We start from the raw sequence: 21,413 nt of genomic DNA, 5'->3' as shown, positions 1-21,413 counted from the left end.
AATTCTCCATATACGAAGTAGTTGCAACCAGAGAGAGAGAGAGAGTCCTAGTGAGAGTCCGGGCGGCCCCATCTCTTGCTCTGATACTCGATATACAAGACGAGTTATTGGTGCCTTTTAATAACCAAGGGTCATCATGTTCCCATGGCGATTGGTTCTATGAATCGGAACAAGCTTGCTCACCTATGGAGCTTGACGAGTACCGCTACCTCGACATACGAAAATGTGGCTATAACAACAACAAACCCAATCCCATGGCAGCCAGTTGTACGTAACGGATTGAACCGATGTTGTGTGTGCATAAGACCCTGTTACAACAACAATTTCCTTTTAGATTAATAGGTGCGGTCTATGTATAAAATGTCAAAGGGGGAGATTATCGTGTTTAGGCTCTTTATTGAAACCACTCTCATCGAATACGATTGAAGGCCCAGGCGAGAGTGCAGGTGTTGCATGTGTTACGTCATGACGATGTTAATAGCGTAGCCTTGAGATTCTTATGTGGGACCATAGGCATCTCTGTTCTTTAGAGGTTATTATGGAAATCCAAAAAAACCGACTGTACATAGGAAATGAGGTGAGAACACAATACTTAGTTTATTAGCAAATTAGCGGATTATCGGCGAGGCATTTTTATACTAGACAGCAATATGGCAGTCATCTCAATAAACCAGCTCTAGCAGTGTTAGAAAGAAGAACAGGGAGAACGAATGCATCATTTGCCTGATAATGTCTTTTCGACCTCATGTGTCTTTTGGGTCTTCTCTGAACCAATTTACCAGGAAGGAGAGAACAGAGAACGAATGCGCAACCTTCCTGGCTAGTTCGGCAGAGTTCGTTTTGTCTAAGGCCATTAACACTTATTTAAATTTCTACAATAGTCAGGAGGCCTTGTACGCTACCAGTTCTAAGTCTTAGGTGTTGGGCCACTGCCGAGACACCTTATGGATGTTGAATGTGGACCTCAAACTTAAACCCATCTCTTACCATGCTTGAAGTGTGCTACAAGGAAATGTGATTTTAGCGCTGCAATGATACAGCAGGCTTTGAGCTAAGAGACCGGGCGAAAGAAAAAACAAATTTTTCCACAAACATTCTATTAAGGAATAGAGGGCAAATTGCTCACATAAAAATTAAAGCCGTGCAGTCAGATTCAAGTTTAAGCTCAATAACAAGGGACCTCCTTTTTGTAGCCGAATCCGAACGGCGGCCTGCAGTCCGACACCTCCTCTTTGGGGAGAAGTTTTTACATCCGCCCTACCATTTTTACTAATGGCACAGTACCACACAAATATCGCCAGCATTAGATTTTTTTGCCAATGGTCGGCTTCAGTCAAAAAGGAAGTAGGATGCTGGAGTGAGTCCAGTGAGATTCGAAGCTTAGTGGTGCGAGAAGGGGCGTTGAAGAACTGCTATATCGAGGAAAACAATCTCTAGATAACACGAATTAGAGACCTCCAAACAATGAGCCATCGGATGGCTACAGCAAATAAGATATACTTAATGTAGTAAAATGTGCTTAGATACCAATCAAAGTAAACTGAGTGACTGGCAGATATACGCCAAAAACTTTTACAAAAAAAAAAAAAAAGAAGAATAAATAATGATAAATAAGAAACATAAAAAATTAATTTTGTAATTGTAAAACGAAATTTGCTATAATCAAATCTCACCGCCAAAGTTGTGTTCCAAGTTTTTCTAGCATACAAAACGTCTAGTGTTCAGTGATGAAAAGTATCTTCGGCGTTTTATTCAATTCATTCCAATTAAAAATTCTTTTCAAGTTATATGCGTGCCGGATAATCCATGTCAAATTGTTCTTGACTAGAACTTGAGGTATAAGGCAAGAAGAAATTGGTCACATTGGGATGGCTATATTGGCTGTAGTGGACATTTTGTTTTAAACGTCTTGGATTCATACTGGCATTTGTATTGTACATGGTATTTGTATCGTTGACATGGCCCACAATGCGTGCCTCATTATTGGTCAAGTTGATGTTGACAGTATTCGAGCCGGTGTTGGTTTTAAGGCCCGTCACCCAAGAGATCAATGTTATAATGGCGATTTCAATTAAACGCAATGAAAATTGATAGCCCCATTGAAACCAGTCTATTTCGGCAGTTATCTGCGTTATCATTGGCCTCGTCGAGGATATACTGATGGCACCGAAAATTTGCAAAGCTGCCAAGAGGACAAACAATAATGCCGTGGCTATGGTTATGTGTATAGCATAGGACAAATTTTGATAGCCATGTATATAGTTCTGGGATTTGTTTCGCAAGACGCGCTTAAGAATACGATACAGATAGAGATAGAGAAGGCCTAAACTAAAGCAAACAAAAATGTAGATTATTTGGCAAATAAGCGACAGTACCCTGGGAGGATTTGGAGGCAATGGCGCCACACCTGCTGCTGCCAAGGTATGATAGTTCCCTGTTTGTCCAGCCGCTGCAGCCGACAGTGGCGAATTGAACGCCATGCTTTCCAAGTAAGAGTATTGATTTTGAGCGAAATTATGATGGACATATGACTGTAGCTGCTGCTGTTGCCGTTTCATTAACAGCTTCTGTTGTTGTTGGTGATTTTGCAAGGTATACGATTCCACGTAATGCAAAGTGATGCATAACATGACGTGCACACCGCAGCCAACCACCACTGTCAAGGGGCGTATCAAAGCTGAATAACGATTTTTGTGATTCAACGATTTAAGCGACAGAAACAGTATTAGAACGGCAAAGGATATGGTCAGGAATGTGGCTGGTAGGTTGAGTAAAATCTCCGAAATGAATATGTGAAAACTGGAATGAATATTATAAGCGTCGTAGCATAAATAGAAGGTACGTATGGAACAGATGGTAATCAATATAATGTGGATGCAAAGGAAGTATGATTGGGAAAACAGATGGGTGAGCTTATTGTAGGTAACCATTTTGTACAGCGAATACACGGCCAATATGGTGAAGAGTATAACAGATAGGTAAACATGTATATTCCAAGCCAGGGATGAGGTTGCCAGCCCAGAAGCGGCAGCCAATGTCGAGGAGGAAGTGGATGATGTGTCATCACCACCGCGGTGAGTGGGCGTCGAAGATGAGGAATAGTTTGAATTGCTAGTTGAGACGGTTCTGGAAGTTGGCACTATTACGGTGTTTGTCTTAATGCCTCCTATGGCAGCTGCTGAAGGAGTTGAAGTTGAGCTGTTAGCGGCATACATATGACCCGTTACTGATTTCGTAGTAATTTCAGTTTGTTGCGGCTCGCCATCACCAGCAACATCCACCCCCTCAATCTCCTTCATATTCTTAATTTTATTAATATTCTGCTTGCTATCAATTCCAGGGTCGGGAGCTGCAATGGTTTCACCATTCTGATTTAAATATGTATTAATGACAACAGGTGAAGACGGTGGCTGGTGATAATTTGGCCGCGTTGTCACTTGTTTCAATAGAACTTCGGGAATATCACCTTTGCGACCATTTGAGCCGCTCAAAATTCGTCTTATGCTTGGCAATACCTCTTTACGAACTTTCGAGTTATACGAATTGCGGAAATTGTCCGAAGTATCCAAGAACATGCTACCCGATGAAGGGTTTTGAACAATATCGGTATTTAAAACATTCTCCGATTTTACATCCGGAGGAGGAGATTCAACATTTACCACTTTAGTGGAGTTATTCGAGATTTTCTTAATATCACTATCTGTAACATGACGGCCATTCGACGAAGCCAGCGGATTGACTGAGGTCGATATACTACCCGATGATGGTATATGAGGGGCAGTATTGGCCACATTTGTCTGGGGTACATTACCGTTCGGTGCTCCGGCCAAATCTGGTGGTCTAAAGGGTATTCTTTCATGACCAGGCATTAAACTTGGCGGTGGTATGGGACGGCGATTAATATAGCTGCCTGTGTTCGGGACAATACCTCCTTCATTGTTGGTGCCCCTTAATGTGGGCTTGTCGGCAAATGGATGTTGATACTCTGGCGGCAGTGGAGGGGTGAAAAATGAACGGGCTGGTGGTGAGTAGGAGGGTATATCCGCTCCGGAAAACATGGGTATAGTTGGTGTATGGCCATTAGACTTTTTCAATACTTCAGGCAATGATGGCAGCGGTGTTGAGTTTATCACATGTCTATGCCTATCACGATCATTATTATGATGTCGATTGGGATTCGGATATGTGGGATTGCTGTTACTTTTCAAAATATCAGCGTTTGGCGCAGTCGTTGGCAGGGCATGATCTCTCTCCAAATCCAATTCATAATTGCGATGATGGACATTTAATTGAGGCGTTCGAGATTTCTCATGATATCGTTGAGTAGTCAGGAGAGGCGTGGCAATCGTGGTCAGACTTGAGGCAAATGTGTTATCGGGAATACTGCGTTTCGTAGTCGAGGTTGTGCCATAGGCAACTTTAATTAAAACAGCCGCCAAACTACGCTCTAAATTATCCAACTTGTCCAGATAGGCACCACTTCCAGCAGATGATATGCTCAAGCTTTTGCTTTTGGAGGAGGGGAATTTCTCACCGACGATGCCACCCAAACTTTCTGCTTCGTGCTCTAAAGACAATAGGGAGGTTTTTGTTAAACTATAATTATTATTATTCTTAATGCTATTTGAGCTGCTGCGGGCGCCAATGACGCCGCTTCCACTGATGTTGTTGTTGTTGTTGTTGGATGAGTTGGAACTGCTGCCACTATTATAATTTTGCATTGATAAGTCGCTAGTTATATCGGAATCTATGGGAGACGCTAAATCTAGACCATAAGCTGGTGATTTTGCCGCCAATAGACCTTGTGTGCTGCCCAAATATTGTGCTAATGTTATGAGAAGTATGAAAAACATATGAAAAAATTTGTCGTTTTTGATATGGAAAATAGACAAAATATTCCATGGCCATATTGTAATGTAATGAGGCGAGTATTTGGGCCAGTCAAATCGTTTGACGTCTCTATGGTGACAGTCGTTGGCATTTTGCTGCACTCTTTCCCTGTTCACGTATTTTCTCTTAAAGTGATGTTTCCTAACACCTAATTTCTCTGCTGTTGCATCCACCACTTCGCTGTTTGTTGTTAATGTTGTTGTCATCCTGCTCAAAGATCTAGATGATGTAGTTTTATCGACAGTTAATGTAGTTTCCTTATTTGATATTGTAAATATACATGTATTCGAATTGTCTAATATTATTTTATATGGTACAGCAGCATAAGTGTCTGCGTGAGTGCAAAATGTTCTCTTAGATAATGCAGACGTTGATGCAGATTCTATGCCATGTTTGCTAAGTAATGTTGGTGGTGGTGGTGGTGGTGGCGGTGCTGATGGTGGTGAAGTTGGTGTTAGTGAGCAGTAGTTTGAGCTTGTTTTTGTATTCTTCCTTAAAAATGTGCTGTGTAACTGACAACAATGTTGTTGTCGTTGCTTAATATAATTACTATATGGGCAAGGATCTTTTTCCTCCCTCACTTGTTCTTTCTCCTTTGCTCGACCCTGCTGCTGCAACAGATGTAGTCGACCTCCTGCATCATTTACTGCCTCATATTTATGCTTTAAGTAACATTGACACGTTTGGAGTTGTTTGCTGTCTGCCTTCCCAATAATGGTAGATGTTATTTTGTACTCGCAGCTTCCATTTACAGCGCTCTCATCACGAACATCGCACAGCGTAGTGATATTTGAATTCATGATTACATCAAGAACTCATTCATTAGATGTTGTCATGGATTTTCCTATACCAAAAGCTAATATAACGATGTTATCGAGGAAAAACTGGGAGTGGGGTTGGATGAGCTATACAAGTGTTTCCATCACAATATATTCGGGTATTTTTATTCTATACTGAAACCAATTTGAGGAAACATTGTAATCATTCGATAGTTTATTTTTCCATTGGACTGGACGTTGCAGCTAAAAAGAAAAAATAAAAAAAACACACACACACATTAGAAATATTAATTGATATATTATTTTGTTTATGTATTATGCAAAGGTTGGTCCAACAATAGTTGCGTTCGTCGTGTACTTATCTTAGGCATTACGTTTCTTTCATTATTGACTTTAAACTAAGACCAACCCATTCAAATAAGTTTATATACAGGTGATTTATAATATTTTCGACCAAAATTAATAAAATTTGCAACAAATAATGAAATTGAAACCAAACGTTTGCTAATCGTTCCACCCATTTTTACATTTATATGTTCCTGCTTCCCGGTAGTGGGGAAGAATTATGTTGGAATGTTAAAATTCTCAGCGCAACACAATGTCGATCATGTTTTTTTTTCTTCATAGACCTTCATTGCGGTTGTTTGACTGTGTGGTTTCTTAATGCTGTTTATGACTCTGCGGTTACAATTAATTTCTTGTTAATTTCCGTATGGACATTTAGGCTTAACCAATGGTCTTTTAGGCGTATGGATTATCTTGCTATTCATCACAACTTGTAAATTTCAATTCATTTATCATCAATTATTTTTATATGATTCACTGCCATAAGGGAAAACTATGAAATGACTTTCGTTGGAAATTCAACGATTGGCAGTAAGACCAACTCCTGGTGATATATTTTTTATTGCACGCATACTTCTTCCAAAATCGGCTGATATTCGCATATGACTTTCGAACGCCTAAAACAAAATCAGCTTGGTTAGGCTCGTACGTATATATAGTTTCGTATACAAATACATATATACATACATACTAGGTGTGTCCATTTATTTGTATTTTTGGATTATTCGATTAATCGTTTATTTGAAAATTCAGGTTCAACGATTAATCGAACAAGGCCGAGAGGGATGGTCGAGTAATCGTAAATTTAATTAATTTTTAGCAACATTTTCCGCACAATCGAAGTCAGTACTAGGCTTAATACATACTAAAATGGAAACTTTGCCCATGAACATTCCACCAAGGAACAGGGGCAAACTTGTCACATATCAATGAGTGCAGTCTGATTCAAGTTTAAGCTCAATGATAAGGGACCTCCTTTTTATAGCCGAGTCCGCAGTGCGACTTTTACATGGCATAGTACCGCACAAATGTTGCTAACTTTAGGAGAGAAAAACCACCGCTGAACATTTTTCTGATGGTCTCGCCACGATTCGAACCCAGGCGTTCAGCGTCATAGGCGAATATGTTAACCTCTGCGCTACGGTGGCCACCTACATATTATAGAAACGCAAATTTTTCCACCAACCTTCTGTTAAGGAACAGTGGAAAATTGCCTATAAATCAATAAAAGTTATCTCCTTTTAATATCCCAGGAAGAGATTCATGGCAGCCGATGTAGAACCATCACAATTTATCGTGGACGAAGTAACAAATGTCATCTGTGGCGCCAAGTCATCCAAAGCGTTGGGCCCACAGAATCTCTATACTGATGCTGAAGAATCTGGATCTACCTGCAGTCGAATACCTTTCAACTGTCCTCAACCCGTCATTGAACACTCTTATAGTACCGATGCCTGGAAGATGGGCACATTGATCTCGCTACTGAAGCCTGGAAAGTATCCGAGTAATGGGGAGTCGTACATTACTCGGATCCTACCCGTGCGAAGACATAACTACATTCAGTTTAGCAATGCCTTCTGGGCTGTTATCGCAGGGGCCATCCAAATCATCATCTTGTGGATCTTCATGATCTAGAGCGAGAGGTTCAGCGCTACAAGAGAGAAGCTCATTGCACCTGAAGAAGATTTATTACAGATATCTCCTCCGTTCCAACGTTCCGACAAAAATGCCTTCAGTTCACCCGTGGAGCGATATTTGCGGAAACCATACTGTCTGTCGCTGAGATGGTCAAAGGACTCAAAATACTTCATAAAAAAAATAAAAATTGTTTTCAATCACGCAATTAATTAATCCAATTAATTTTTTAATTGGACTGCTTCAATCATGAAAATGACAGATTTCTTAAAATGTAATTGAAAAAATTTTCAGTTAAAAACATTGCATATTTAATTAAAAATTAAAACTATATTGAAATTTTCAATAATTTTTTAATTGATCCAATTAAAAATAATTATTGAAATTTTCGAAAATTTCGATTAATTTTTAATTGGTCCAATTAATTTTTTTTTGTAAATTGCTATTAATTTCTATATTAGGTACACGGATATATACCTCCAGGAACATAAACTTAAGATGCGTCGTTTGGGCAAAGGTCCGTGGCCACCCCTATAAAAAAAAATTTGTCAATAACGATTGCGATTGAAAAAATTTTCAAGTTCAATTAAAATATTAAGTGAATAAATGATTAAAAAATAATAACTAAAAAATTATTGAATCAATTTTTTTTTTTTTAATTGAAAACAATTTTATTTTCTAATAAATGTTTACCACGAAAGTCATGTAATTGTCGCAGAAAAAGTCTGTCATTACACAAAAACACATGCATTAGTTAAAAGTACAGGTAATAGACAGGGTTGTCGCGCGTCGTTAATGTGGCAATTGTTTCATAGAGGCGTTTTCGCAATTAACTCACGGCCCTTGAAGCCATTACACCTAATATGGTTGACAAGTCTTCTAACCAAAGACGAAACACGTCCCATAGTGGTTGGTGTGTGTTGCTATCTCTGGCTTTCCTTTTCCATTTGGAAAGAAAATCTCTGATCATTGAGCTCGCCTCGAAAGGGAAACAAACAAAGATTAAATTTTTAATTAAAAATTTTTTGGCTATATCTTTTCTGTGCATGCTTTCCATATCTTTGGAAAGCGCGGAGGAAATCGGTAATTCGCAGGGTTGTTCGCCTGACACTTCTAGGGTATCGGACGTTCGCAAACTTTCAATACGCTGTAAAGATTCCCGCACGGTAAGCAATGTTGAAAAGATTGCGTAGTGGAAGAGCAAGCATCAAAGAACTCTTATATAGAGCAAGTGTCGATATACCACCGGGACCCGGGAATTTACTTATGTCGAAATTCGAAAGACCCCTTTGACTCCGATTGCAGCGAGTTGGTGAGAACTAACCGACAGGGTAAGTTACATTAAAATTTGTTACATTTAAAATTTAAACCCAATTTGGCTTCCAAATCAAAAAATCTCTGTCACATAAATTGCCTTGCACTCACGGCGTCAAGGAACTCAGCAGTGATTATATTCATTCACTTATTGATTAGTATCCAATTCAATGCGCTAGTAGCTGCTGTGCGTCCCACTTCAATAAATGCCCATTAGTACAATAGGTTACGAGGATACGAGGTCGAGTGGAAACAATGTGCTAAAAATGATTGTAGCTCTTTTTATTAGCCTTATGTGAATGAAAACAACAACACCAACAGAAAGAACATAAAAAATGGATGCCATGAATGGAGTGTATCAGTCAGTTCAAATAACAACAGCGCGTCAAGACAAAAGGGTTTAATTGGCAGTTTCTATGTTATTCTATGTGTTTTATTTTTTGCAAAAATGAACATACCCAACAATGTGAGTACACACAAACAAGCGTTTAATGAAAACACAAGCATGTATAGAGCTTTGATGTGCTTCGTAGTTGAATGACATTTGGCGTTTTTCTCCTCAGTTGGAGTTGTTAAGCAAATTTTTTTTTATCACTGAGTTAAATTTAAAACGTATGATTTGAGAACACACGTTTCTAATGTGTCAGAGATAAACAGTTGGAAGAGAGAGAGATAAACTTTAGGAAATATTGGGTTGCCCAAAAAGAAATTGCGGATTTTTCATATACTCGGCGTTGACAAATTTTTAACAGCTTGTGACTCTGTAATTGCATTCTTTCTTCTGTCAGTTATCAGCTGTTACTTTTAGCTTGCTTTAGAAAAAAAGTGTAAAAAAAGTATATTTGATTAAAGTTCATTCTAAGTTTTTTAAAAATGCATTTACTTTCTTTTAAAAAATCCGCAATTACTTTTTGGGCAACCCTAAGTACAAAAATGTTCTTACTTGGAGAACAGTGACTATTTCAGGTGCCTTAGGATTTCCCAAATCAGCACTTAAGCAACACCACAATAAGGCATACCAGACTCACTTAATGAACCCAATTTTTTAAAGTAGACAGATTTCATAACTGAAAACAGAACTTTAGGTTAGGTAGGAGGGCACGCAACAAATAAACTATTTTGCTGTTTGCTTCACTCTGAGACCTTAGGTCCATTGCGTTCACCCCCGAAAAATGTTAAAGAGAAAATCACATAGAGATACACTATAGGAAGGGGTAGTAAGAAACGATAGAATAATGAAAAAGGAAACCACCAACGCACAAGACAAAAAAACTAGCCCGGCGTGGGATAGCTGTACATACAAGCTGGAACTTTGAGGTCTGATCTCTGTGGAGCTTATCGCTGTCACGAGAAGCTTAACTGCGATATACCTCTATACTGAGTAACTGCATTGGCAGTCGTGGACAATCAGCGGTATCGAGCGGAGAGTCTCAGTGGCGGTACCGGATCCTGCCTAAATACTGACTGCATATTATGCTCGAGGCGATTTATTGGCGCCTTTAAATAACTTATGGACACACTGTTGCTGCGGCGATCGGTACTTTGAACCGGAACGAGCTTGCTAACCTAAAGGAGCTTGACGACAACAACAAAATTAGAGAACCAGATGGAGCATGTTTTCCGATACTCCAGAATGACGGGAGGACAAATGCCTGGAGGAAATCCAAAAACGGAAAAGGTTTGAGAGTAGTGCTTATTGTAATTTTATTGAATGGGCTCTTATAGGGCTTTAAAATTACACAATTCAGAAAATAAAATATCCGTTTTATTTTCTGAATTTATCCTGTGTCCTGCAGTCAACATAATTGCACTAAATTATGTTTTCATCTTAAATTACTTTTATTAAAAGAATACACGAATTGATAAAGTTTATTATATTGGGTTGCCCAAAAAGTAATTGCGGATTTTTCATATAGTCGGCGTTGACAAATTTTTTCACAGCTTGTGACTCTGTAATTGCATTCTTTCTTCTGTCAGTTATCAGCTGCTACTTTTAGCTTGCTTTAGAAAAAAAGTAGAAAAAGAAAAAAAAGTATATTTGATTAAAGTTCATTCTAAGTTTTATTAAAAATGCATTTAATTTCTTTTAAAAAATCCGCAATTACTTTTTGGGCAACCCAATAATTAGTTAGCACAAAATTGGATTGACGAAGGGCTGAACACGTCTTAAATCCACAGTTATAAAAATCCAATTATCTCATTGTATCTAGATCTCAATCTCTTAAATATTTAAAAAAAGGGAAACTTATTCCTCTCCCTATTCAGGAAGAAGACGAAGATGGAACAATTTAATGAACCAAGTTTCCTCAATAAGACCATTTCGATGTCTGACAAGGTCAAATACTTAGCAGTGATCTTGGACAAAAAACTGAATTGGAAGTGTCACATTCAGGAGCGTACTGAGAAGGCTCACAGATGTTGGGCCGTAGGCTCGAAATGGGGCCTGAATCCTAGGATAGTCCACTGACCCTACAGGAGCGTAATTAGACCAATACTTACTTACGACTCAGTAGTTTGGTGGACTGATATGGAGAAAAAGTGCGACATAAGGACCATACAACAGGTTCAGAGAACATGTTGTCTTGGCATAGGCGGAGCGATGAGGACCACGCCCACAAGGGCACTGGAGACTATTCTATTGGGTTGCCCAAAAAGTAATTGCGGATTTTTAAAAAAAAAGTAAATGCATTTTTCATAAAACTAAGAATGAACTTTAATCAAATATACTTTTTTTTACACTTTTTTTCTAAAGCAAGATGTGAAAAAATTTGTCAACGCCGACTATATGAAAAATCCGCAATTACTTTTTGGGCAACCCAATAGATATCCGACCCATTGCCACACAAATTAAGTGTGAGGCAGTCACTGCGGCTATGAGACTTAAGGCGATGGGAGAATGAATTGAGGATGGGAGCAGCTCATACCATCGTGGTATAATCGAGTCGACGATAGGAAACCTGGAAGGAAGGGAAGGGAGATGAACCTTGAAGTCGAGTGCGAGGCATTGCTGCCATCGGCAGAGTTTTGGATTGACGAAACCCTAGTTTTGCCATCTGGAAGATCATGTTACACGGATGGATCAAAGCTAGAGGACAGAGTTGGGAACCCAGGGACTGAGATTAGTTTTGCCTGACCATAATTGGGGCATTGGCGACGAATGCGCATGCAACATTGTGGAACAGCGAAACAATCGGTAGGACGGCGATCAATATCGTGAGAAGACGAGGCTATTATTGAAAGGAAGCAAGAAGGAGGTCAGTATAGCTATTGGTATCATAACGGGACACATGTTCTTTTTAGAAGTAATTTTATAGTTTTTAGAGCGCACAACAAGCCTATTACTGGCATAGGTGTATGTCCATAATGGCATGGGGCGGATTAATATCTACACAGTTAACACATGCTGTTTTTCCTTGTACACTGAATCAGAATATACGAACAAGGCAATATATATGCCTTAAGATGTTATCACACTATATGTGCTTGTCTTGTATTAAATGTAAAATTTTGTATTTGTTAAAGTTGCACAGTCCGAGTTAAGGGCGTGGTCGGTAGGACGCCGAAAATTCTAAGGGGGATCCAGATCACGAGAAGACGAGGCTATTACTGAAAGAAAGTAGGAAGAAGATCAGTATAGCTATTGGAATCATGACGGGACACATAGTACTACGAGCTCACTTATGTAAAATCGATGCGGCAAGTGATAGCATGTGTAGGGCATGTGGGGAAGATGATGAGACTTGGAGCATTTCCTTTGTCATTGCCCGGCTTTCACGTCTAACAGATACCGGCACTTAGGAGGGGACACTATACCAGAAATGAATCAACTTAGGGGAGTGGCATGGAATACAATTAAGGATTTTGTAAGTAGCACAGAATCTTAGATTTTCGTTTTTGTATTTATAGCGCAAAACTAACCGATTAATGGCTTAGGTGTACGTCCATTGTAGCATGAGACGTATTTATATATGCACCCTCTTTTCAACCTAACCTAGCCTAACGTTGCACACAGTGTGATATGAATGAAATTAACATATGAAAAATTATCATGTGCTAATTTGAAAAGTGCTATTTTCAAAAAAGCACATGACATTTTTCGATTAGAGTGTGCTCTATTCCTTCTGACATTGACATGGAAAAATCAGCTGTTTTTTATTGCCTGTCGAATGAAAGCAACACAAAATTAAATTGCTTTCACAATTTTATGATTTAACCGGCTTTGTCACAACTTTAACTATCTATTGGGTTGCCCAAAAAGTAATTGCGGATTTTTTAAAAGAAAGTAAATGCATTTTTAATAAAGCTTAGAATGAACTTTAATCAAATATATTGGGTTGCCCAAAAAGTAATTGCAAATTTTTCGATCGGCCAAATGAATTTGATGATAAACAAATCAAAGCATTAATCGAATTGGATCGTCATGTAACTGAGCGTGAGATAGGAGAGAAGTTAAATATACCAAAATCAACCATTCATTATCACATAAAAAGTCTTGGACTGGTGAAAAAGCTTGATATTTGGGTACCACATGCATTGAAAGAAATTCGTTTAACAAACCGAATCAACGCTTGTGATATGCACCTTAAACGCAATGAATTCGTTCCGTTTTTAAAACGAATCATAACTGGAGATGAAAAATGGATTGTTTACAACAACGTTAGTCGAAAACGATCATGGTCCAAGCATTGTGAACCAGCTCAAACCACTTCAAAGGCTGATATCCACCAAAAGAAGGTTATGCTGTCTGTTTGGTGGGATTGGAAGGGTGTGGTATATTTTGAGCTGCTTCCAAGGAACCAAACGATTAATTCGGATGTTTACTGTCAACAATTGGACAAATTGAATACAGCCATCAAGGAGAAGCGACCATAATTGGTCAATCGTAAAGGTGTCATATTCCACCAGGACAACGCTAGACCGCACACATCTTTGGTCACTCGCCCAAAAGTAAGTGAGCTTGGCTGGGAACTTTTGATGCATCCACCATATAGCCCTGACCTTGCACTATCAGACTACCATTTATTTCGATCTTTGCAGAACTCCTTAAATGGTAAAACTTACGGCAATGATGAGGCTATAAAATCGCACTTGGTTCAGATTTTTGCAAATAAAGGCCAGAAGTTCTATGAGCGTGGAATACTAAATTTGCCAGGAAGATGGCAAAAGGTTATCGAACAAAATGGCAAATATATATTTGATTAAAGTTCATTCTAAGTTTTAATAAAAATGCATTTACTTTCTTTTAAAAAATCCGCAATTACTTTTTGGGCAACCCAATACTTTTTTTTACACTTTTTTTCTAAAGCAAGCTAAAAGTAACAGCTGATAACTGACAGAAGAAAGAATGCAATTACAGAGTCACAAGCTGTGAAAAAATTTGTCAACGCCGACTATATGAAAAATCCGCAATTACTTTTTGGGCAACCCAATATTTGTACGCAAACAAATCAGCTTTGTTCACATTTTTAGGTTATGTCATATGAAAATAACATACAAGTAAGGTAGCAAAAAGATGAATGATATGTACATTGACAATTTTGACATCCATGATGAATTGCAAAAGTGACATGTCTTAAGCGCAATCCCATGGCAGCCGGTTATACGTACCGGATCGACTCGATGGAAATCTTCATCGGCAAGGGCTGCCGCCTCATTGTACAACAGATTGCTACAGCAGCAATAACAACAATAACAAAGAAGGAAATATAATGTAATGCCAACTTTATCGGTGTATCGGATACGGTGTGACGTAGCTTAGCTGACTTTCCATCGGCTCCGGCTGTTTTATTGGTTTGCAATTCGCTTACTTCCTTCTGGCGTGGCGATAAAAACTCTATCTTATTCATTGTTAAAATTTTCATAATTTATCCGTCTATATTTTTGGTCATCCCAAGTGCGTCTCGAGAATAATGGGGCGAAAGGGAGAGTCGTTCGTAGCATCCGTGGTCTCCGAGCTGACCGACAACCATCACAAAAGATAAAAATGTTATAACACCCATTAAATACGAGATAAAATTTTATTTGATACGAAAGCCTACTGGATCACATATGCTGTAATTCGGACCCAGGAGGAGCTGAGCATCACCATGTATAACTATTTGCATTGCCCGATGACTGCTTGTACACTATCGCTGCACATAGTAGCCGATATCTCAAACAGATGAAGCCATGCAATAGAAGTAGATGCCCTGTAGAGTGAAAGAGGGCTCATGGTGGGGTGATACATCCGGCACTATTTAACCCTTCCATTTAGATGGCATCATTTGCGGAAGATTGTATAATTGTGGCATCAGGCCGCCGCGTTAATGGCATCTCCACATTGGGTTAAACGTCTACAGCACCGGTCTCGCTGATTATTTTGCAGCAAGATCTTAGAACATATCTGCAAATAAATTTTCAGCCACATTAACCACAACATGGAAAGTGGAAGTACGTCGACAGTTGGACATGGGTTTCAATGTCACATATGCCAGTATTGACAGGTGCTACTGCAATTTGTGACAAACACTGAAATAAAGACAATTTTCCCAAGACTCGACAGTACTTGGGGTTCTGGCAAAGAAACTTTGTAAACTTCATACAAACCCCGCCACGAGATAACCAAAAGCAACACAGGCTAGAACTTTGAGCTCCGATCTATGTGGTATTCATGTGGCGCGTATCTAGGTTGCGGATAGTGAAATGCTACAAACCGAGTGGCTGCAACTGCAGACGCGGACACTCAGCGGTACCTAGTGGAGAGTTTTAGTGAGACGCCTATGATGCCAATATGACAAGACAAGTTTATTGTCGTCTTTGATTAACAAATGACCATCACATTCCCGGGGCGACCACTTCTATGGAAGTGATGCAAGCGCACCTATAGGAGATATAAACAAAGCAATTGGCCGGTCAGAGGTACACTATGCATAGTTGGTGTAGACTCGCCAGCTAAGCAACATGTAATGAAAACAGAATCAGATCTCTCATAATGCTTCCCATGGACTGCGACATGTTTTTTTCTCATTTTTCATGTGGACCACCTCCATCAGGAGACAATATTCCTGAGTTTGGGGGAGTCGTACAGACCGATCTCCCCCTTCTCTCACCAGTAGCAAAGACAGTTGAGGCATTACTCCTCCCGAAATCCATCAACATGGATTTCGAAGACTGCATAGCACAACAACAGCTTTACATCAATCCCATTGCAGCAGCAGGTTGTACGTACCGGATTGACCCGATGGAGTTGTTCATCGGCAAGGGCTGCCGCCTCAGTTTATAACACACTGCTACAGCTACAACAACAACAACAGCTTTACATGCCATCACTGCACACACACATTTGCCATGGGTTCAAACAGCCTAGGCCATGTACTAGACCTATCAAAGTCATTCGACACGGTCAGCCATGCCAAACTACTTGATGACATCGCCAACACGGCCCTCCAGCCAGGTCTGAAAAGCTGGGTCGCGAATGATCTGTGTGGTCGCCGGTAATTTGTGGAATTTAGGGATAAGAAGTCGAAGCACCGTAGAGTCAAACAAGGAATTCCCAAGGTGGGGTGATATCTCCGACGCTGTTTAATCTCTACCTATCCTATGCGGACGATTGTACGATCATGACATCAGGCCTCCCAACTCTTGTTGACATCTGCGATATGTTGAACGTCTACCTCAACGAACTTGCCTCATATTTCGCTGCAAGAAATCTGAACATATCTGCTACCGAATCTTCAGGCACATTGCTCACATTGTCGATGGAGAAATGATTCCAACCATCAAATGTCCCAAAATACTTGGCGTCACATCTGACAGCTCTTACACATTCTCTCCACATGCCACAGATTTTTGCCTCCTCAAGTCACTTGCTGGCAGCACTTGGGGTGCAGACAAAGAAACCTTGATGACCACGTACAAAGCAATTGGCCGGTCTGTGGTAAGTTATGCAGCGCCAATGTGGTCTCGTCAGCTTTGTGACACGCAGTGGAATAATATTCAGATCCGTCAGCAGAAGCGGTAGCAGATGGGACAAATGGCTACCGGGTGAATGTAGTCATTGGAGAACGACCGCCTACTGAAGAAATTAACCTCCCCCGACAAACCAGAGTGGTTCTGGCTCAATTACGTTCCGGCGGATGCAGCCTACTCAACTCCTAAGAGCAAAGATTGATGCCGACGTGCAAGATGTATGCCCCGATTGTAAACCGCACGTTACTCGTCACCTGTTTAACTGCTCAGCCATACACAGATCCCTAGATCAAGCAGCGTATCAGGCGGTCATTGACGAGGATATATTAGGGAAGAGGTAAACAACTACCTGAAGAATTTCGTTTTTGAAGAATAGGTTATCCTCCCCCAGCTAACTAGAGTAATTCTGGTAGCTGCCTCAATACCTTCTCCGTTAGCATTTTACCAACGTCCTGTATGCGTGTCCCGCCTGGACTACATGACACTCGTCACCTGTTCATCTGACCAGTCAATCCAACTTGAATTACTACCAGATCTCACTGGAGCAACCTCTCACATAAAATAAGTCTACCCAAGGCTCATTTTTTAGGGTCCCCAGGTAAACTATTAGATCGTACCTGTAGCCTTCATCGTGACAAGAGCAACATAGGTATGTAACACAACAACCCTTTAGTACATATGTATATACGTCCATACAAACATATATATATACTTAGTCTACACAGGCAATAATTTGGCAGAAATTAAATATGCACCATAAAAATGGTACGTGTATGGAAAACTGGCATTGCAACCAACACAGCCGTAAAAAAAGAACTTATGTACGAAATATGAAAAAACACTTCTTAAGAAATTATCTACTTTCGAAACTTAATTATCAATTTTTACAACGATACTTTACGCAAAAGGAAAACAAATTAATCAATAAATGTAAAAGACAATTGAAAGTAAAAACATTTAATCCAAATTCCATGTGTGCCAATTGTTTTATTTTTTTAAAAGACATTTCATCATGATATACAATTGCACAAATTTCCCGAATAAAATTTCTTCACATTTGCTAAACAACACACAAGGGTTTCCAGTTTCATTCTTCGAAATATTATGCTAGGTGGGTTTGGCTCTGTGCGGTGGCGGTGGTGATGGTGATGGTGTGAGACAATCAACCTAACAGCCAGCCAACGAATCAACCACATATTTGTATGTATGTATATACGCAATGAATTTTTAATATTTTTGTGCAATTATCATAATATTGCTTTCTATTTAAATAAATATCATCATAATCATCATCATAATGGCACTTATAGATATTCAATGAATAAGAAATGCATGCATCCACAAGATACACTTACCATATAGCGTAGACCTTAGTGATGTTGTGTGGTATGTTCCAAATACATCACGACGACGACGATGAAACCTACGAAACCTGTTCTCAGGCAGGCAGGCAGGCAGGCAGACACACAGACAAAAGAAGACACGGTGAATCAAATATGAACTGCAGAAGCACCAACAAGTTGTAGACTTTTTTCTTCCAATGAATTTTTTGTACAATATTTTTAATTTATAATTTTCGATATTTAAATATTTTATTTATAATCCATAGTAAAATGCTGCTCTCTCTTTTTCGGCCAATATACACATCCTTTTACAAAGAAATTAAATGCAGCTCGCTCCGTTCTATGTATGTATTGAAGAGTTGCCGTCCGTCACCACTTCTTCAATTTATGTACAACATAACACAAAGGGAGGCATTGAGAAAATATTAATTATTGGCTTGAATTTTTTTATTTCACTATATTACCATATTGGCAAATGCTTTCGGGCGTTTTCTTTTACAAAGAAACCCATTAATTTAAAAATTATTTTAATTTCTTCTTGAAATTTATTTTAAGAGTGTTTTATTATATTTCGGTGTAAAACTGGATTGTGAGCGTAAGCAGTGTACATACACCAATAGAAGGTAGGGTCAAATTTTTCACTTTACGTCTGTACACGTTCGATTCTATTATTATTATTTATTAATATAGGTTGTTGCTCCATTTTTCATGCACTTTAAAAAAAACAACACATTTACAATTTTTTAAACATTTTTCAATGAAATTTGCGCAGGATTTCAGGACAAAAAAACTTTTCATTTCTCATATTCAACTTTTTCACATCTAAAACAGAAGGAGAGGGACCGAATATATTTTTGTCTCTGTTTTACGAATTAAATAGATTGAAGGAATGGCCATTTACGAATGAAGTGGAATGGAAGAATGGCCGTTCGTCTCCGAAGAAATACAACACTGCTATTCAAAATGGTCATATTTCAACATAGTTGCAACATAAATGCACGTTTTGGTTAGTACCATAGAGTGCATCCTTGGATGCCTTCGTACAATATTACAATAGGTGTGTTGGGCTAAAATACATTTATACATTTTTTTCGCTTAAGGGTTGTATGCACCCTGGAGAAATTTTCGTTACCAAAAAGGACTAAACAGAATGAGCGCGTTGAGAAGTATCGTGTTGACAAATGTCAAAAAACCAACTCGCAAAAGTAAAAAAATGTTTAGCTTTGACGACCAAAAACACTACTTCACGTGTGACAACACAGAATGGCGCTCGCTTTAAGTGTCAAAGTTGAATTTTTTTTACTTTTCCGTGTGGCTTTTTGAAATTTATGTACAGAATCGCATTGCAATTTTGTAACGCGACGCTCATTCTATTTTTGGCCTTAAGAATTGCATTGCCAAATCTTCGTTACTGAAAATTTCGCTTGCAGGTAGGCAACTGAAATGAAATTTTCTTTGCGTAACAGGGTGTCATAATTGGAGAATTTTTTCTTACAATTACGGATGAAAATTTATGGTTTGATAGGTCCATTTGGTCTTAAAGGCCAAAACCGAATGAGCGCATTGAGTTTTGTTTTTGAGCGTCGCGTTGCAAGAATGCAACTCTGCAAACAAATTCCACAATAGCAACGAGGAAAAGTTAAAAAAATTTCAACTTTGACGCATGAAAGCGATCCTCATTCTGTGTTGCCACACATTAAAGGTGGAGTTACATTACTTTGACATTACATGTAAAAAAAAAAAATTAAAATAGGCTGGTTTGCATTGTGCGAAATACACAACAAATGCAAGCACGCATCGGACGGATTGAGTTAACCAACTCTCAACTTTGAACGCGTTTCAGGGCGCAAAACATGTGATTTGAATATGTTTACTGTTCAAAAATTGTTTTGCAATCCGTAAATTAGAGAAATTTTTTTATTGAAATCATTTTAAACCATATCATTGACAATATCCCTTGAAATAAACTTTGGAAATGGCATGAGTAAGTTGATTTTTTAAAAATTTATGCGTAGCAATAGGCGCTTAGTATGTAACTTAACCAAAAAAAACGCATGTGGGCGCATTAGATTGCTCAAGTACGCATGAGGGCTGAGCGTGGTATGTAACTCCAGCTTATGTAGTGTTTTTAGTCGTCAAAGTTAAAAATTGTTTAACTTTTGCGAGCATGCAGAGGTTAGCATGTCTACCTATGACGTTGAACGCCTGGGTTCGAACCCTGGCGAAACCATTAACATATTTTTTCGGCGGCGATTTTCCCCTCTTAACGCTGGCAACATTTGTAAGGTACTATGCCGTGTAAAAACGTCTCTCCAAAGAGGTGTCGCACTGCTTTACACCATTCGCACCCGGCACAAAAAACACCCTCGACTGTCGCAGATCTCTCAACGAGATGGCTGATAAGTTCAAAATTCACCTGTTCTTGGTGCTGGGCCACAGAAATATCCCAAAGAATTGCAAAGCGTACGACCTTGCGAGACTAAGAACTAACCTACATTTTCCAGGGATACTGGAATCTGTGGGTATGCCTCTACCGACATGTAAGCTAAGTTTTCAGGACGAGGCCCGATGGACAACGAATAATAGATGGCCACAAAGAGGGGGCTGTGAGCATTCCAAAACTATGTGGCCTAACGTAGACTTGAAGAGGTCTACCGCTTTGCTGTCATTGACTAGAACAGACATCTCAGTCATTGTGTCCATCATGACAGTTCACTGTCTAATCGGAAAACATGCTGACAGACTGAAGATTGCCAGCAAAGACTTGCAGAAGCTGTGAGGACATCGAAGACGAAGAGACTATAGAACACCTTCTGTGTGTGTGTCCTGCACAAGCAGTCAGAAAGATTTCCACTTTAGGTTCTCATTTCTTTGAGAACCTGTCTGATTTAGCGGATGTAAACATTCAAAATTTATTGGGCTTTTTAAAGCGATCTGGATGGTTCAACGGTAGGAACTAAAAGGCATCTTCCTTCTTCTGTTTCTGTAGTATAGAAATCGTCTAAGTGTCTAATGACATACTACCACTTAAACCTAACCTAACCTATCATTGCGCTTAAACGGAATCGGACTGCACTCATTGATTTGTGAGAAGTTTGCCTCTGCTCCTTAGTTGAGTGTTCATGGGCAAAATTTGAAATTGCATATTGCCCTTTATATG

At 39.2% G+C, this 21,413-nt stretch overlaps 1 protein-coding gene across 3 annotated transcripts; it reads right to left on the bottom strand.

The window, feature by feature from the left end:
- Positions 1-1,720: 1,720 nt before the first annotated feature.
- On the bottom strand, positions 1,721-19,084 carry LOC106090992 (uncharacterized). 3 transcript variants are annotated; one of them, XM_013257372.2, is made up of 3 exons: positions 18,718-19,084; positions 18,266-18,631; positions 1,721-5,912 (listed from the first exon to the last, which is right to left on the bottom strand). In XM_013257372.2, the coding sequence occupies exon 3, from the start codon at positions 5,688-5,690 to the stop codon at positions 1,785-1,787; it is 3,906 nt and encodes a 1,301-aa protein (XP_013112826.2). In that variant the 5' UTR covers positions 5,691-5,912; positions 18,266-18,631; positions 18,718-19,084; the 3' UTR covers positions 1,721-1,784. The 3 variants fall into 3 exon arrangements, with proteins under 3 accessions (XP_013112826.2, XP_013112827.2, XP_059218171.1); XM_013257373.2 differs by having other exon boundaries at positions 18,866-19,084; XM_059362188.1 differs by having other exon boundaries at positions 18,266-19,084.
- Positions 19,085-21,413: the final 2,329 nt, after the last annotated feature.

Source organism: Stomoxys calcitrans, chromosome 2 (assembly GCF_963082655.1).
Source record: "Stomoxys calcitrans chromosome 2, idStoCalc2.1, whole genome shotgun sequence".
NCBI classification, from domain to species: Eukaryota; Metazoa; Arthropoda; class Insecta; order Diptera; family Muscidae; genus Stomoxys; species Stomoxys calcitrans.
This window is presented reverse-complemented; position numbering and strand designations above follow the sequence as displayed.